We start from the raw sequence: 17789 nt of genomic DNA on the forward strand, positions 1-17789 counted from the left end.
TGGAGGATTCAGTGTCAATCAGTTGGTGAGAGTGGGTGCTGCATGGCCCAGATGGGAGTGATGGGGTGCATGGTGGCAAAGACAGGAGTTTGATATACCTGACGGATGGGAAAGAAGGTTCACATGGCAGAGCTCAGGGAGCAAAAGAAGAGGGTTAGACAAACTTGGAAAGTCAAAGTCAGTTTCCATGTCCATGTGAGGTAGTTTCCATGGAATGAGCTCCCGATTGCAGCCTTGCTTGAGTCTGTAAGAAAAGAGAGACCAAGGCATTGATCTGGAAACAGGGCCAGGATTTCTGTGGCACCATCATAACTGTGTGCATGGTCCTATGATAGAGTTCCTGGCCTCTGTGCATGGCACACTTCTGTCCACTCACCTGCTGCATGGGGCCACCCTGGCTTAATTAATTAATTGATACATCACTGTTTTAAGGCTTTGTGTGAACCTCAGACACCTGGCAGGCAGAGTCTTCAACTTGCTATTTTTTCAAACCCATGTTGGTTTTCCATTCTCATTCTCCCTTAAAATTCTACAGATTTGTCATTTTTTTGTTTTTAAATATACTCTAAATTTACCTATCTTCTTTATTAAATCTTAGTTTTATCTCTTATTAATTTTGATTCTTATTTTTGTTACTGTTTTCCTTCTGCTTTCCTTGGGTTTATTCAGAGCTTCCCGCCATTTTTGTAGTTACACACATTAATTTTATCACTTCTTTATAACAGGAGTATCTAATACCATAAGCACTTTAATGCCAACTTAAGCTAATAACATTCCGCAAGATTGATAAACAGTGTTTTTTAGTCTCTCAACTATAAATGATTTCCAATTTTTATTGTAATATACTATTTGACTTGGGGCAATTAAACTTTTATTTTTAAAATTTTCAATCTTACAGGATTGTTAAATAATGAAACTAAAGTTGTCTTAAAAGAATAGCAAGAAAAATAAGTTTCCATGGCAGCAATTATTTGTTAAATCATTCTCTAGCTAACTGACTGTGCTTTGTAGTCTAGATTATAATGTGATCGTTTTCTAAGATATTATGTGTGAACTTTGTAAAGGATACAAAATATTACACGGTTGAATATTGTATAATAAGCTCTCTTAAATGCATTGTTTATTCAAGTACTCTTTCTATATTTTCTGTTTGTCATTTATTGAGAGATGTGTTTTTTAAAAAAACTTCCAAATAATAGTGATTTGTCAGTTTCCCCTTTTGGTTCTGTAAATTTTTTTTAAGAAACAAAGCACCCGCATTTTATTAGCATCTGCATGCACTGGGGTTAGAATGGAGCCACCTGGTGCTGCGAATTTCAGACTTGCTGTTAGTCATTTACTCTTTCTGGTTCCCTCTTTACCTGGGCTTGCTTGGAGGAGCTTGGGGGGCTTGCTTGGGGAGACCTGTGAGCAAGGTTGGGAGAGGACAGAGAACACAGGGCAGGGTGAGCCATGCCCTTACGGGCTGAATACTATGCACTGGCGAATCCTTGCCCCAGGGACTTCAGCCTCCTATCACTGCTGCCATGGCAGCATTTTGGGATCCCACACAGCACAGAAAGACCTATCACTTTCATTCCTGTCACAAGAGGCTCACAGATGCAGTCAATGTCCTCAGCACTGGTGACTACACTGGTGACTGTCTCAGAGGGCGATATTTTTTATCAATATATTCTGAGCTATATTATTTAGTGCATGCAAGTTTAGAATTATTACTTCTTCCTTCTGAATTAAAACTTCCACCAATACATAGTGCTTTTCTTATACCTACGAATGTTTGTTGTGTAATTTGTATGCCATGAATATTGCTTCACACCTTTTCTTTTATTATCATGTTCATGATATATCTTTTATCCTTTCTTTTGAAAATTTCTATGTCTTGTTTTAGATATGCCTCTACAAAGACATTTATTTTAAATCAGTTTGGTACTCCTTGTCTTTTAACTGGAAACCTTAACTTATTAATGTTGATTATAATTTTTATGGTCTACCCTTTAGTCCTTGTAAGATGTAGAAATTTTATTTTGCCTTACTTGCAGAGTAACATCCAGGCAGACACAGTTTTGTGGATCCTGGAGGAAGACATTAAGTCTTCAAGGTCAGAGACAAGGACAGTGGCACGAATACTACATGTACACTGACTTCCTTTGCCGTTAGGTCTTAAGGGTCAGTGCTGTATACCTCAGGCGTGTACTCCAAGTGTGACTGCATTTCTGTGTAGGAATGCTGAGCTTAGGTAATCTAAGTTTCCACAACAAGTAAGAAGCAAGTCTGTTCTCATCTTGGAAGGAAGCATTACTTATCTCTAAAGGAAGCTCCCTGAAAACATAACCACGAAAAGTGGCCTGGTCAGGGTGAATACTCTCCCTACTACAGTAGGCATATGTGCTGGGCCATGCTGGTGGCTATGCCCAATGCTGTCCTCTGATTACCCTACTGTGTGTGTGTGTGTGTGTGTGTGTGTGTGTGTGTTACTTCTTAAGAAATTTTTCTCTTGTTCTATATTTCTGTCTCTGTTACTGTTGGTTGGTAATTTCACGCTGGGTCTGTGTTTTTGTTTGTATTACATGAGGAATTTTAGCATGTATATTTAACTTCATTTAAAATGAGTCACCCTCCTCATTTATCTTTAGAAAAACACAAAGTTTTAACTCTGATTAACCTCCTTCTCAATGTGTAATTTTTTAAAACCAAGACTTCATATCTAACTTGATTGACATCTACAAACCATGCAATGCTTTTCTTTTTCTTGGATCTACGTGTGTTTAGTATGACCTATAAGATTTCATTAGTAGTGGACATTCTCAGGTTATGAGGAGATATCTTTGTTTTGCCTTTGTTTATGAAAAAACTTTTGTAGGGTAGAAAATACGAGGTTGAAGTGATTTTCTCTTAGCATTTCGAATAAATCATTCCAGTCTCTTTGGGCTTCCAATATTGCTGTTGAGATAGTAGCTGACATTCTAATTAACTTGAATTGTAGAAAATGTGTCTTTTCCTCTGGTTGTGCTGAGAGATTTTTTTCTGTTTTTGATATTTTTCCAGTTTAATAAGATGTATTTAGGTATGGATTTGTTTTTATTTAATCCTCTTGGGGAATTTAAGGCCTTTATAAATGTGACCATTGGTGTATTTTATCAACTCTGAAAAATTCTGAACTATTGTCTTACCTTTTTTGAACACAGATCTACCTTTTTATTTTTATTCTTTTTCATTCTAAGATTCATGGGCCTGCTGGATTTTCCTTCCTCTGTCTTTCATATCCCTTAACTATCTTTCTATTCCTGCCTTTTTCTTTCTGAATTGTACTTTCTCAATTCTGTTCAGATGTAAATTCTCTTTTACTGGCAAATATATTCCAGCATAAGTCCCAGCATAAGCCCCAGCACTGATCTCCTTCCATGGCCCTGGGATGGGAAGAGGGAGAGTGCCCCCCTTAAGCTTTGCATATCTCAAGGCATCCACCCTGTGGTCTTCACTTTCCATGAGTGATGCTGCTATATGTTCTTCTCTCTCCCATTTTTAACACGTGTGTCCAGTGTCTAAAATGCTATAGATGTCTATGAAATATTTTTAAATGATGAAAATGCCTTGTGAAAAATTCTAGCAAAGATTTACATTCTACTTTTTACCTATTCCAGGTTTTTCTATTGTAATGGCTTTTTTCCCCTCTCTTTTTAAGTTACAGAAGTTCTTCCTGCTATAGTTTTAACCTGTTTCCTCTTTCCTGCTAACTCCCTTCCTTTCAGAGTTCCTGTATAATTCAAATGCAGGCCTGGGGTGATGTGAGAAAGTTCCTTCTTAGTTGATGGAGTCAGTTGCGCCCAGGGCCTCAGTCTTCTCACTGAATCAAGCGGGGGGTTTGTTATATCTGGTAACTAAACATGTTACACAAATTAAATAAAAATGTAGACTGCAGCCCTCCCTCCATAGTCATGCAAATATTCCAGGGCCTTTCCACTTTCCACCTTGTGAGTCCCCAGCTGGCTAGACATTTGTCCTCTTCAGGGTCAGAATTAGGAGCTAAGGAGAGTTGAGGGCAAATAAAAGACTTAAACTAGGAGAGCCTTCTTTACTGGGCCTCACGCAGGGTCTTGAGGATTACTCACGGCCCATCGCGTGGCCCTTTCATGTGTCCTCAGCCAGTTCCTTTGAGAGGTCAGGCTAGCTCAGTGTCCAGCCTTCAGGAATGGTTCCTTGTACTCTCTCTGTGTAGATGGAATCAGACCTAAACTGCCAGGTCTCAGCAGTTCTCTGGTTGCCTCGCAGGAATCTTCTCTGGGATTTGAATAGCAAGAAGACACCTTTCAGAGCCTGTGGATGGTGAATGTTCATCCACACTCAGGTGTGAGTAGAAATCTCCTTTCCTAAGTCACAGCTGGGCAGAGGACTCTTCCTGGGGACTCCTGCTCAGAGCCATTCCATCGGTGTACATGCAGGTTATGTCTCTCTGCCCTGCTTGTGACCACAGCACCTGCCACAACAGGGTCTTGTTGCCACCTTATCTTTGGATACCCAGGCTCACTGAACTCCACAGCAGCAATCCCAGGACAGTGATCCCTGGCAAGCACAAGTTGTCTCAGCTCCAGAATAACCCGCCCCTCACTCATTCATGCTCATTTTTATGCAGGAGAGAACTGACAAATGATTAGTGAATCACAAGACAACTTCCAAACACAACTGAATTTTTACATCCTAGTCTGCTGATTTAATTGTACAGTTGGTTTATGTTGATCATGGATCTTATTTAAATTATGATTTTATTTTCTTTGGATTTTTAAAAAATCTCAGTTCTTAATTTTTAGATATTTTGTCTATATTTTTTAGAACTTGAGATATTTAATGTATGAAAATATCACAAACAATTCAAAATTTTGGCAAACTGACATTACCATTTTTAGAGTTCTATGACTTTCTCACCTAAGTGACTTACAGTGTCTTTGTTTTCTGTGGTTGGGGTCACTCTGGACTGTATTCAAACCACAGGTGTATGGAGACCTCTCTAAATCCACATGTAAGACTCAGTACAAGGACCAGAATGAGAAGCACCAAGGTGCAGCCTATGGACTGGAACCTCAGGACTGGTCCAACTCTGAGGTGGGGGGTCTCTCTTACACCCCTCTCTTCCCGCACCCCTGCACCTGCTGTGGTTATGCTTTTCCCCAGGAACTGCCACTGTCATATCCAAGACTGTTACAAGCACTCGCACTGAAACAATTTCTGCTTTCCATGGATTCAGTACTGTGCACCCTGTTGCTAAGAATATGTTCTAAATCACTGTGTGTTCCTGCAGCACTCTTGCATCAACTTTTTAAATGTCTCACTTGTTATTTTAGGACAAATGTTGCTTGTTTTGTTCCCGATATCCTGCGCCCATGCTCTGCCACTGGATCGCCAGTGTCAAACCCTGGATCCCCTGCACAGGACGCTCTCTTTCTTTACCCTGCTCTGCTTTGCCTAGTCTGAAAAGCTGTCCCTTTTGTGCCCTTCAGTTCCCCCTGCTCCTCAAAAGGATTATATGCATGCTTATTATCTTAAAAGTCAGAGCTTTTCACTTCATGATAAAGTATTTTTGTTTATGATAATTATTAACTGGCCTGTGATCTTCCCAAAGGAGTGTACAGGGCTGAGTACTGAGACCGAAATCATTGCATGTATAACATTTGCACGAGTTCAAATAAGCAATTCTTCTCTCATTATAACTAATTAGTTTCATAGCAGTTTCTACTACAATAAATTTTACAAATATAATGACTTAAAATATTTAATGTGCATATAAATTTAGACTTAATAACTGAATTTAAATCTGTAGTTAAGTAACAGGGTAAACAATAAGTATCTTGCTCACTATATCAATTAAATTTCTTTCAGTTGCAAATAATCAAAAAACATTTATAAAAAAGATTTGCTATTTTTCATAGAAATAGACCTCAAAGAAGTGTGGCTTCAGGACTGAATATCACAGTAGCTTGGCAAGGTGATCAGGACCCAGGATGTTTCCAGTTGTCAGCTTTGGTGTGCTTGTCATGACAGCTGGTTCCCTCATGGTCCCAAGATAGCTGCACCAGCTCTGGATTTCACACCCTCAGATGTGCATCCAGAGGGAGTAGAAGACATATACACCTCTACTCTGCCTCACTTTTAATAAATCATTCTGCGGACCTAGTAATTTTCCCTTGAATGTATTTCATATCCATACTGGGTTATTCACTGTCTGTTCTTGGCTTTTCTACAGTCTTTCAGTTTCTATCTGCTGCTACTCAACCCCAGCTCTTGAGTCACCATTCATTTCTGCTTTCTTGTCACTCATTAAGCTACTTCTGCTTTTCTTTTACTCAGGATTTCTCTCTTGGTTTCTTGATCTTTATGTCTCTTGTTCTCCCTCTTTATTAATAACACTGATTTCTGTCTGCCCTCCCTCATTCATTTTTGTGTTTTTCCAGTTTTATTGAGGTGTATTTCACAATGAAATTGGAGCATATTTCAGGCAAACAACCTGGTGTTAAATGTAAGCACACTTCAGCAGTGACTCCCCCACTGAAGCTAACTTCTCACCACCTTGTATAGTTACTGTTGAGCCTGGAGGACATAAAACAGCTGAATTTAGAGAAACACTAGAATAGTGGTTGCCAGGGTCTGACATTGAGGGTAATAAGAGGTGCTGGTCCAAACATACGTACTCTGAGTTACAGTGGGCCAACACACAGCATGGGACAATGGCTGACAATATTGTTTCGTGTCTTGGAGATGAACTGAGAAAGTAGACCTTATATGTCCTACATCCCAGTTGTAGCTCTCTGTCTGAATCCCAGTCTGTGAACTTCTCTGAGTTTGGAGTTTGATTTTGTGCTTTCCAATGCCTGTATACCTAAAGAGAGGACACTGGCCATGCCTGAGGTGTGCCTGACCTGTTTGTCAGGGTTCCTGTTACAGTTTTTGTCTAGATGCCCTTCCCCTCAAGCCTCATGTGTTCATAGGGTGTTTTTGGAGGTGGCTCCATCTAGATTAGAGTGTGTGGTTGCTTTGTAGTGCGATGCTGAGATTCAAGATGCTGGAGTTAAGGGGGGGTCACTCCACTGATTGGATTGATGCCGCCCTAATCTTGGTAGACTAGATACAACGTAAGGGACAGAAAGAGGCTTGTCTGTTTCTCTCTGGTTGCTTTGGGTGTCTTCTGCCACCATGAATGGTTGCCCTTCTGCCATGAGCCACCCTCCCTTGAAGCCAGTGGGATTATGAGCTAAGTAAACCATGAGCTAAGTAAACCTTTTCTCTTTTAGCTTTGAGTATTGGGAATTTTGTCTCTGTGGTGAAAAAAATAACTAAGGCACTTCCTTATCCTTATCTCTGCTGTTCTCATCTGCATTCCTATCATCTCTCATCATTCACTCTGTCTCAAGAGGAAAAATGATTTTATTGGAATTTCATCCCTTCCTTCTTGCCATTTTGGGAGCCATAACTATCGTTATGCTCTGCAGATCCCTTGGAAGTCATGAAAGCCTAGATGTGTCTCACCCACTGAATAACCACTGAATAACCGAAACTATCTGTGTTTTCAAGGACAGAATTAGCATCCTTGTGTATCATGACCCTTGTAGCTACTGCATTGTTCACCCAAATTAAGTGGTACACAGGTATAGGTTATTTAAAATAAATAGAAATAGAATTGTTCTAGTTGGCTGGGGAGGCAGATGGACTTCAAACCTTGACAGTCTCTACAGCTTGAAACTCAATAACTAAGACACCAGGTATACAAATATGACCTGAGATCAGCATCCTGTGGGTGAAGAGCCAGGAATGAGCTGGGAGATCAGAGGCAAATGAGAACCTCTCCTGAGAGTTTCAAGCCTCTTTTTGACATGTCATGGCTCTGGATATGCCCCCAGCTGATACCCCATTGCCATTCTTCCTGAATTCCTACCTCCAGGAAGCATCATAGTAATAAACACTTTAAAAACACAGGGACACAGCTGAGAAGAGGGGTTCAGTTAGATGGGCCTAATCCTGGCCCACTTTCCTGTAATCTTACCACCCAAGGGAGAGCTTTCCTTATGTTCTGGGACTACACAACAGGAACCTTAGTTAAATGTATATATAATGCAAATACAGGAAGTTGTTTGTGCAGTGCTCTGGTGAGGCTACTTGCCTTCTTTTAGTTGGGCACTGCCATCTCTAGAGTTTCTGATAGGACAATTCAGTTACCAAGGAGCCTTCTGGAAAAACAGAATTCATGACCTATAACTCTTATGAATTTAGCCACTATGGGTCCATCACCATGCAGAACCTTCATTCTAATTAAGACAGAATTTCTTTTTTTTTTTCTTGATACTAGGGATCAGATTCATGACCTTGCACTTGCCAGGCAGGTGCTGTACAGCTGAGCTGTATCCCCAGCTTCTTGAAGACAGAATTTTTATCTTTATTTTTGAGACATATAAAAGTTGACTTGAAGTGTAATTTGGAATTATATTAGAAATAATTATGAAAGTAAATAAGTTTTATAAGTTTAGAAATCTCAGTAACATGCAAGCCTGTTCCTACAGGGCTGGACATTTGGCTAGAAGTGAACTAACTAGAAGCTCTTGGATCCATCTCCTGGTTTGTCAGGAAAATAGTACTGCATGCTCATCAGGTTCCCCAAGAGCAAGACATCTTTTTAAAATGCAGAGACCACACCAACTTTGCTGATAAACTGTACTGTCTAGAGTGGAGGGATGGGCCTCCTCTTACCTGCCCAAGGAATGCCTTCTTACCCCTCAGGGTCTAGACCAAGGGGTCACCACTTCCTCAGCTTCTCCAAACAGAACTGACTTCTCACCTATCTCTGTTTGCTTCGCATTTTTGTGCATTTTTTCATGTTACATTAAAAAAAATAGTGTTACATTTGTCTGTTTGCTTCCCTTCCCTTCCATGACACTGTGGATTTCTTAAAATGCTATGCTCTTACATTTTTGATGCCACCCAATGTACCAGGTGCTAGCAGGTGTTTAATCATCACCTGTTGAGCCAACTGAATGCACACTTAACTAATCTGGTACTATACTAGAAGCAGCAGGAGCCATGGAATTTAGTTTCAAGATTATTGTGCTTAGGTCAGAGCAAAGCTCAGGATACTTGGAGGTCACTTGGGCTGTTTGTTTGTCTTCTCTCCAGTCTATTCTCACTCTGTAATCTGGGAACAAGCCTTACTTAATATTAGTTTTAAATTTTCTTTTCTCATATTTGAGAAAGATAATTTGGACTCAGATAAAAGATAATTTGGATCTATTCCAGACTTGGTTGTCTGGAGGGTTTCATTGCATAAATATCTTACTGGGACATCAATAAAAGAAAGCAGACTTGTTTTAGCAATGAATTTTATTGTACTTAACTTTGGAGGAATCAGGAATGTCCCATAAGACATTTCCTTGCTAATTCTGTTGGACACAGATTTAATACTTGGATTGGTAAAATGCAAACTTTGCTGCCTTGAGGTGCCTATCTTGAGTGGGATGCCCACAAGTTGGACTTGATGGCGTACTGTTTGCCTGTCTGAGAAGTTTTACCAGCACCTACATAGCGGCAAACTTAGCTGAGCTGGCCTCTTCCTCATTCCTGGAGACAGTGACTGGCCCAAGCGCCATCTGCTGCTTTCTGTGCCAGAACAGCAATATTGTGTGGCCCACAAGGTCTGTGTATTTGCTCATAGCCAGGATGTCTAAGTTTTCTGGGGTGGTGGGGTAGAGGGTAATACCATCAGAGGGTAAATAACCATCCTCCTGCCAGAACCTTACAGGGAAGCAACAAACCAATTCTGATGGGCATTCCACTGACAAACTGGCTTGAGAGAGAGCAAAGGAATGTTTTTTTTAGTTTCTTTTCGGGGCTCTGTAACTCTTCAGAGAAAAATATTCATGCAGAGTACTATGTTGTATGAAAATCACTTAGTTTGTGAAGCACCAGTGACATCCATTATTTTGCATAAGCCTGATAGTAACCAAGGAAGTGAAGTTTATTCTATTTTATTCATATTTTCATCTTAGAGATGAGCAATGGAACACAGCACACAAGTGTGTCCAAGGTCACCAAGGAAAGTAGAGGCTGAGTCCTGATGCTGCTTCCTACTATCCACTGTGCAAACAGGGAGCACAATAAAAATGGGAGTCTTAAGTAAACCCACAAAGCGTGTCTGACTTCACCTCCACCTGGGTGCAGCGTGAGCTTACACGCTATCTGGAAATATCCTGATCTCTTTTTATCCACCCTGACAAAATGTAGCCTACTGCAAGCATTAATGCAACATTTATTCAGCAGAGGGAATAAAAGCACACGCAAGAGCTTTTTGTTTTGTTTTTGTTTATAATTTGCTTTGTAAAAGATTGATTCTTGTAAACTCAATACCACACAAATGGTTTTTTGTTTGTTTTGTTTTTTTTTCAGGTGATTATAGTAGTATATCAGTGAGTTTTGTTTTCCTCTCTTCTAAAACATAAGCTCAATGAATGGATTTTGCACGAAAGGAAAACAGAGCAGGCTGCCCAAAGTCTGCCTGCAGACCTCCGATGAGGCTATTTATTTATTTATTTTTGTGCGGCGGGGGGAGGGGGCATTTTAAGGCAAATCCCGCGCCATCCCGCAAGAGCTCTCACCCGAAGACCTAGGTCATTATGTCTCAGGATATTCCTGTGCAGGGCCTGATAAGTCATCTGTTTGGATAATTTTCTATATATGGAGCCAGAGGTCACAGAGAGCGGATATGTCTTTGTTCTCCAGCGACTGTAAAGGGAGGCTTCCCCAATAGGCTGTCCTGTCCTCCCCCGCCACTGCCCATCCACGTGAGGCATCTGTTTCGCTGCAGGCAGGAGAAGGGCGGCTGATTCTGAGTAGCAAGAGAGGAATCCCCATCCCCACCCCAGTCTAACCCAGGCCTCCAGGCTGTCAAGGACCAGCAGGGCTGGAAGGAGAGATGGAGAGCGCGCAACGTTTGTGTTGGCTTTTTCTAGAGCGCTTGCTCATTAACCATTAAAGTTTGTTCTGAGAAAAAAGATGATGCTATGATGCTAACATAGATTTTTAAGGAAAGAAAACTGAATCACATCCCAGGGTAGAAAAGGCCCAAAAAGGCCAGGATCAGAAGAACAAGGTCCTAGAGCAGCTTCTGGACATCCCCACCACCCGGCAGAGCTGGGATCGGTCCTGGTAGGGCTTATTAGGCATGTGACGGCTACGCTCGCTGACTGGCTGTGGCGGGTAGTGGGCGGGGCAGTGTAGGGGCGGTGCTGCACCGAGCAGGTACCCTGAAGGATGGAGTAGTAGGAGGAGGATTGAGTGCCTGGGGCAGTGAACGGCAGGCACTGATTGGAGGCGGTGAGGGAGGCGGGGCACCTGTGGGCGGGGAGGCAGGCGCTGATTGGCGGTGGGCAGGACGGGGTGGGGCTGCCAGATGCTAGTACTCGCAGGAGAGGAGTAGAAGGAAGGGGATATTGCCCCCAGGGGAGCGGACGGAAGGCGCTGATAGACGGATTTGGAGTGGGCGTGGCGTCGTGGCGGGGCGCTGGTTGGAAATCTGGCGGGGGCGGGGCGGGGCCGAGGCCAGGGCGGCCCCAGGGCGGGCCCAGGGGCGGGGCGTGCTGTCTAAGCTAGTCCTCGGGCGGGAGGCGGAGGCGCGGCGGGAGTGATCCGTGGGCCCGGCAGCAGTGGCCGGTGCGGCCTGCCCTTTGTGCCTGCTTCCTGCGCCCGCGACTGGGACTGTCGCGCCGGGGTCCCGGCAGCGCGCCCGCCTGCGCACCTCTGCCGCGCCTGGGATGCGCCGGGAATGCGAGCCCGCCGGCCCTACGGCTGCTCGCGGCTGGGCGCAGGGCGATGGATCTTGGCATGAAGAAGTTCACGGTGCGCAGGTTCTTTTCGGTGTACCTGCGCAAGAAGTCGCGCTCCAAGAGCTCCAGCCTGAGCCGGCTCGAGGTAAAGGCATCGCCTGGGGGCGCGCAGGTCCCAGTCTGGCTCGCGGAGTGGGCGTGTGCTGGACACTGCCCTACTGGCTGTCCGCGGGCGGCCACCCCCTGCCCAGGCCTGGGACGTAAAGTTATTTGAAAACTGGCTCAGTTTTCCTGAAAGCAAATAAAAACGGCACCAAAGGTTGTTGTTAGGACTTGATAATAACTGACGCACATGAATCCTTGGCAGGGGCTAAACTCTATCCCAGTAGATTTCTGCCCAGTGCTCCTGTCTGCACAAATTTTGGGGATCCTTCCCACCCGAGGGAAGAAGGAGTCGTCAGTACAGCGGGGCTCCCGCATAGTATTGGGGCGCTTGGAGGGCACCTCGTGAGTCGCTCTGCCCACGACTGCCCGGATCTGGTTTATTTTACCTCTGCCTAGAGGTAGGCAAGCACCACCTCATAGAGTAGACGGTGAGAGTATTTGAAATCCGTGTAGGATTGACGGGGTTGGGGGCAGCGGCACAAAGGCTCAGGGCGGTGGAAGCAAAGCGCCTGATGCAATATCCCCGCAGCCCTTGCTTTGCTAGAATTTGTTCTGAAAGCCCACAGAGCTCTGAAAAACGGTGTCCTTCCCCAGAGTCCCTCGTCTCAGCATCTTTGGGTGTCCAGAGTCGTCAGGGGATGGTTTTTTGATGCTGGTTTTTATTTCAGTAACCACAGCTTCGCTTTAGTGTCCAGGTCACGTTGTTGAGTCTGTAGGTGGCAAAATGGTGAAATGTGTTGAAGTAAAGAGGCATTGTGATGGGTTAGCTTACAGGACCTAAGACCTGGAGATTTTTTGACATTGCCCTCCCTTTTGCCTCAGGCCTGGCCTCATGGAATTTTTTTTTTCTGGATTCATTTGGAACAATATCACAGATTTTGTCTTGAATATCTTTGTCCCAGCTGCCATGATATTAAATACAGGCAGGTGTTCTGTAACAATTAAGAGATCTTTAAGCAAAGCTCAGGGAATAGATATAAAAACAGTGGGGAATTACTTCTTGGAAAAGTTTCTGTTGCTATACACTATATCAGGGTCAGAAGTGCTAGATGGGATCTCTGAGTGTAAAATATTAGCTTCCGACAAATAAAATTATTACCCAGTAGTGGAGAAGGACTTGCTTTAATCCTAAAGTGGAGAGAAATTAAGCAATTAGCATTATAAAAATCTAGAGTGGATAAGAACCAAACTCAGAGCAATACTTATTGAACAAGCATATTTCTAGTCCCTATTTCATTGAAATGCCAGGTTTATTGTATAGCTCATTGTCTCCTTCCATTTATTGTCCCTGTCAATGGAAGCACCATGTAAGTACACTTCTAGTGTCACTGTAGAGACACCAGTGATCCTGGAGGTTCAAAGAGACTGTGAAGGTAGACGCCGATCTGATTTTGAGATTCAGCAAGGAGAACTGGACTGTGGGAGGACTTCCAAAAACCATAAGCAGAAACAAAGTGAGGGACAGAAAGAAGTTCTTTAAATGTGAAAATGAAATTTCTAGAAAATAAATATTAACCATCAGATGTGCAGAATGTCAGAGGGACTAAAAAATGTGTTTTATCAGCAAGAAATCAGAGAATTTCCTGTGTACGAGATCCTGTGCTGGATACTGAAGAGAAGGTCGATATTAATACAATGCTCTAGTTTTTACAAGTGTATTCACAAATTTTCTGTTACTTGATGCTTGTGAAAACTCAGGAAACATATTCTACTATCCTTATTCTATTGAGAAGGGATTTTTAAAAAGGAGTGAGAAATTAAGTGCTCTTGTGAAAAACTTTGCCAAGGTATTCATATTCTGCACTTGCTGTGAATCAGGGTTGTTTCTATGCATTGCAGACCCTACTTTATACAGATCCAAGCGGCCTCAGGGCACTTCTCACTGGTGGGGGTGATCTAATAATCATCTTACTCTATGTTTCAGACCAGTGAATTCTAGTGCCATACTCCTCCTCAGCCACATTTTTCCAGAAAAGCTGCCTATTTGTTTTTATAATGGCACTGGTTATAGGCCAAAAGCACTCATCAAGAAATGTAAAATTTAGCAGGACTGAGAAATAGGACCTAGAACACTGAGCATAGTTGTATATTTCCTGTTGGCATGAATCAAAAGAAAACTCATTGTATAAAAAGGAACATTTTTAATTGTTACTGTGTGAATTATATCTTAACTATACCTAGAGACTGAAAAAAAAAAAAAAACGTTGCTTTTTGCAATTGGAAGTCCAGTGAAATAAACAGGAAATTAACAGTTGTTACTTTAAGTCTAAAGCAGTTTGTCTTTATTTCAGGAGAGACTCAGGTCTGAAGTCATGCTTGCTTTAAAAAAAATTGTATTTCTAAAATATATTTGTTAAACCTGTGATGTGGAAACCAAGCCACTTAATCTTATTTAGAAACAGTTTGTGACTGTTTCTAAATTGACTTTACTTAAATTGACTTAAATATTTTTGTCACGTGTCAGCATTGCCCCTTGTGAAATGGCCAGGTGATTCATCCAGCAGGCACAGTTTCGGAGGTTCTGAAGGAAAGATGGATACCTTTGCGTGAGCATCTTGGGCCATGCCTGACGAGGAAGTTGAGATTCTAGGACATGATGACATGGCCAGGCCGTGACCAAGCTTATTCAGTGGCCCATTTTATAGATGAGGAAGTAGAGGACTTGTGAGTCTATATGAATCACCCATGCCTCCACTACTCAAGTGTCTGAAAGGACAGTCTTTATGTGGGAGCTGTGCTGTTTGTCCCTTGTCCATTTTTGCCATGTAAAGTCATATGGTTATTAGAGTTTGCCATGTGGCAAGTGAGACCTAAAGAGGAGGGGAGACTATTGTTGTGATTTTTAAAAGGAAATTTCTCCATGGGATATTTTGGAGCATGCTCCATAACCTAAACTTTTTCTAGAAAGCCTTTTCTGAAGTCAGAAAATTCTTGGTGAATTTGATCAGGTACACTTAAATTCTCACTCTAGCAAGGTAGTTAACCAATTTAACCCTCCTCTTTCCCCACTGAAAAATAAAAATGTAATGTTCCTACATTATTGGTGAGTAAGGAGATTTAACAGAATTTCTTTGGGTACATTTATTGAAAGTACCTGAAATTTATTTGAATTAGAAATGGTTTTCTCAGAAACTACCCAAAATCTAGAAAACGCACTTATGTATCAAGCACTAAAAATAAGTCTTGATGGAAAACTTACATGCTTAACTTGGGGCTGTGGATGATAAAATACTCAGTTGCTAATTATCAGTTATTGATATTGTTAGTATTTCCTGGCTTACTAAGGTTTTTGATAGTGTTCAATGACTGCAGATTCTGTGTGATCCGGAACTTGTGTCATCTCACAAGAGTCTCTGCCTAGTGATTAAGAGTTCCTGTTCCCTCCCTTTGTGCCAAAGGGAAGATCAGTTCTCCCAGGATGCTTCTCCGAGCTGTTCACGGGATAAGATCAGCCCCATTTGCGCAGATGGAGTTACCATCCTCTGGCTGGGAGAGAGTAGCAGTCCTTTTTCTTATCATGCACGTCCGCTTCATGAGTCAGCTGCACTTATCCAGGGATGCATTACTGATGCAGGTCACCTTGCCCTGAGTTAGGGCAGCTTTTACAGTAAGAAAATGCTTCAGTGTGTATGTTTTACCTAAGAGAACTTAAACCTGGGCAGGAAAGAATACCCCTCACCAACCTCCTGTTATTCCATCAGCCTCAAATGGTGTGAGACTTCAAAGGCTGATTTATAGTCCCTCTGGAAGCAAAATAGGTTCTATATTAATTAAAACATTGTCAATAAGGTAAAATGTCAACCTGTCACTATGCAAGGTCAGTTTATAGCCCAAAGAGTTATTTAGTGTAAGGTTACCAAAGCCAGAGGATTCTCTTTGGTCATGTATTATTTTGGCCCATTTTACCTAAAAATGGCATTTTTACTCAAAGATTGTTGGAGGTAAGAACTATAAAATATAAGCCCTCAACTGGGATATTGGAATGGTGAACTGATGATTAGAAAAAGAATATCAATTCATTTATTTATTTGCTCAGTTGTTTATATACTCAAAAAATTTTAGTATATGCAACATGCACTGTGATAAGCTGTTCGGATGTGAAGATATGTTCCTGCCTTCAATGAACTTATCTAGTAGTAGAGGCAGACAAGTTACTAGAAGCCTGCTCATGGAGTAAGATTCTTGGTGTTATTGGACCGTCAATTGCCAGTTCATTTATGTTTCATATGGTTATAGACAATAAAAAAATTTATGCTCACATAAGAAAATATAGCAATTGCTTGTCCCTTTTAAAGGAAAATATAGTATTCTAATAATGTAAGTGTTATGAGACTCCCAGAAAATACTGAGAGTGTTGTTGGCTGTCACCATGGATAGAAAGAAAGCTTCCTGGAAAGTTTTCCATCAAGGCTTATTCTCAGTGCTTGATACATAAGTGCTTTTTCTAGATGTTGGGTGGTTTCTAGGAAAAAAAATTTCTAAGTAAAATAATTTTCAGGTACTCTCAATAAACATATACAATAACAAATTCTGTTAAACCTAGTCTTACTAAGGTTTTTTCAGAGAGACCACAAATAGTACAAATAAGGATTCACATCAGTAGCTGCTTAATTTACTAATGTTTGTTCATTTATTCTTTATTTTAATGACACTAAACTTAATTCCTTATGGGTGGTCATGGTGACCCTGATCTGCCTTATCAAGCAGTTTCACTGCATACTTTCTCCTCTTACATCCAAGAAACTCCTCAAACTATAGCTGCTTATTAAAAAATCTGTGAAAAAAAACCAAAACAGTTGAGATTGTGTCCCTTTTTATTTCTTGGTCATCTGTACCCATTCTTTCCACAAGGTCATGTGCTGGTCAGTTTTTACCATTTGCTCAGTGCTACAAAGGCTATTATTGCTTCTATTTTTCTTATTCTCCGAAGTAGAAGAATCAAAGAAAGAACATTAAATAAAAGATGAAACATCTACCCACCTATCTGGTTTGTTAGTTACCCAAGAATTTCACTCTGGTGAAGCACTTCCTCAGAGGGACGGAAGAGCACGTGAGTAGGCAGAGCCCCTGGTGCAGGGATGAGAGTGGAGAGAGAGAGGTGTTGGGGCTGGAGCTTGAAGACAAAAGGACATTAATGTTGACCAACGTTTGTGCATCACTGGGAATGTTCGGAATACTGCCTGTGGAAAGCTCTCTTTTGATATGCAGGAAACCAAGGATGGAGTTGGTAGCCAGGAACTTACCCAGAAACACTACGCATCTTCTGCTTCAAAGTGCTGTGCTCCCTAAGTACACAAAGCTAGTCTGTGATAAGGAGTATTCTGTAGAATGATCTTCCTTATTTCTGGCTGCACTGTTACATTCTTTGCTGGCATGCTGTGTTTGCTGATAGGTTTTCATTTGTAAGAGCTACGAAGTTGAACTCAAAAAAGTCGAAATTTTCAACAAATAGACTGTTAAACTGTTAAGTATGATTTAATCACACAAAATGAATCAGGCACAAACATATTTGGTATGAATTGCTGTTAATTATGTCTGATTCACAGCTATGAGGTATTCTTACTGACTACTTAGCTGGGGCAATATGATGGTGGTGCAGCTATAATTAAATACGAGGAAAGTACACACCAGGTTAAGGAGGGTGGATGTGTGGTAAGCACGCACCTATGATTTATTAGTAAGCTGCAAGAACAAATATTCAAACCAACCAGGTGTTATGCAGTCATTTGCTTAGTTTCGTGAGCCTCATTAAAGGGCATTCTGAGAACACCACAGAGCAGAAAGCCCTGCTTGATGCCAGCAGCAGCCAGCCTTTCCCTCAGGGCTGGC

At 41.8% G+C, this 17789-nt stretch overlaps 2 protein-coding genes across 8 annotated transcripts in view; both read left to right on the forward strand.

Moving 5' to 3' along the window:
• Positions 1 to 17789, forward strand: part of Mpc1 (mitochondrial pyruvate carrier 1) — a 506120-nt gene that overhangs the window by 266387 nt on the left and 221944 nt on the right. The window lies entirely within an intron of this gene.
• The window catches only part of Rps6ka2 (ribosomal protein S6 kinase A2), a 370448-nt gene that overhangs the window by 186394 nt on the left and 166265 nt on the right, over positions 1 to 17789 (forward strand). The window contains exon 1 of one of the 7 annotated variants that reach the window (XM_003466372.5): positions 11622 to 11940. The exons of the other annotated variants lie outside the window; for them this stretch is intronic. Coding sequence (XP_003466420.1) covers positions 11842 to 11940 — 99 coding nt within the window. The 5' untranslated portion in view covers positions 11622 to 11841. Of the gene's footprint in view, positions 1 to 11621; positions 11941 to 17789 lie in introns of those variants that run through there. 7 annotated transcript variants of the gene reach the window in all.

The sequence above is a fragment of the Cavia porcellus genome, unplaced genomic scaffold (assembly GCF_034190915.1).
Source record: "Cavia porcellus strain 051 isolate PalLab524CR breed Dunkin Hartley unplaced genomic scaffold, mCavPor4.1 scaffold_22, whole genome shotgun sequence".
Taxonomy (NCBI): Eukaryota; Metazoa; Chordata; class Mammalia; order Rodentia; family Caviidae; genus Cavia; species Cavia porcellus.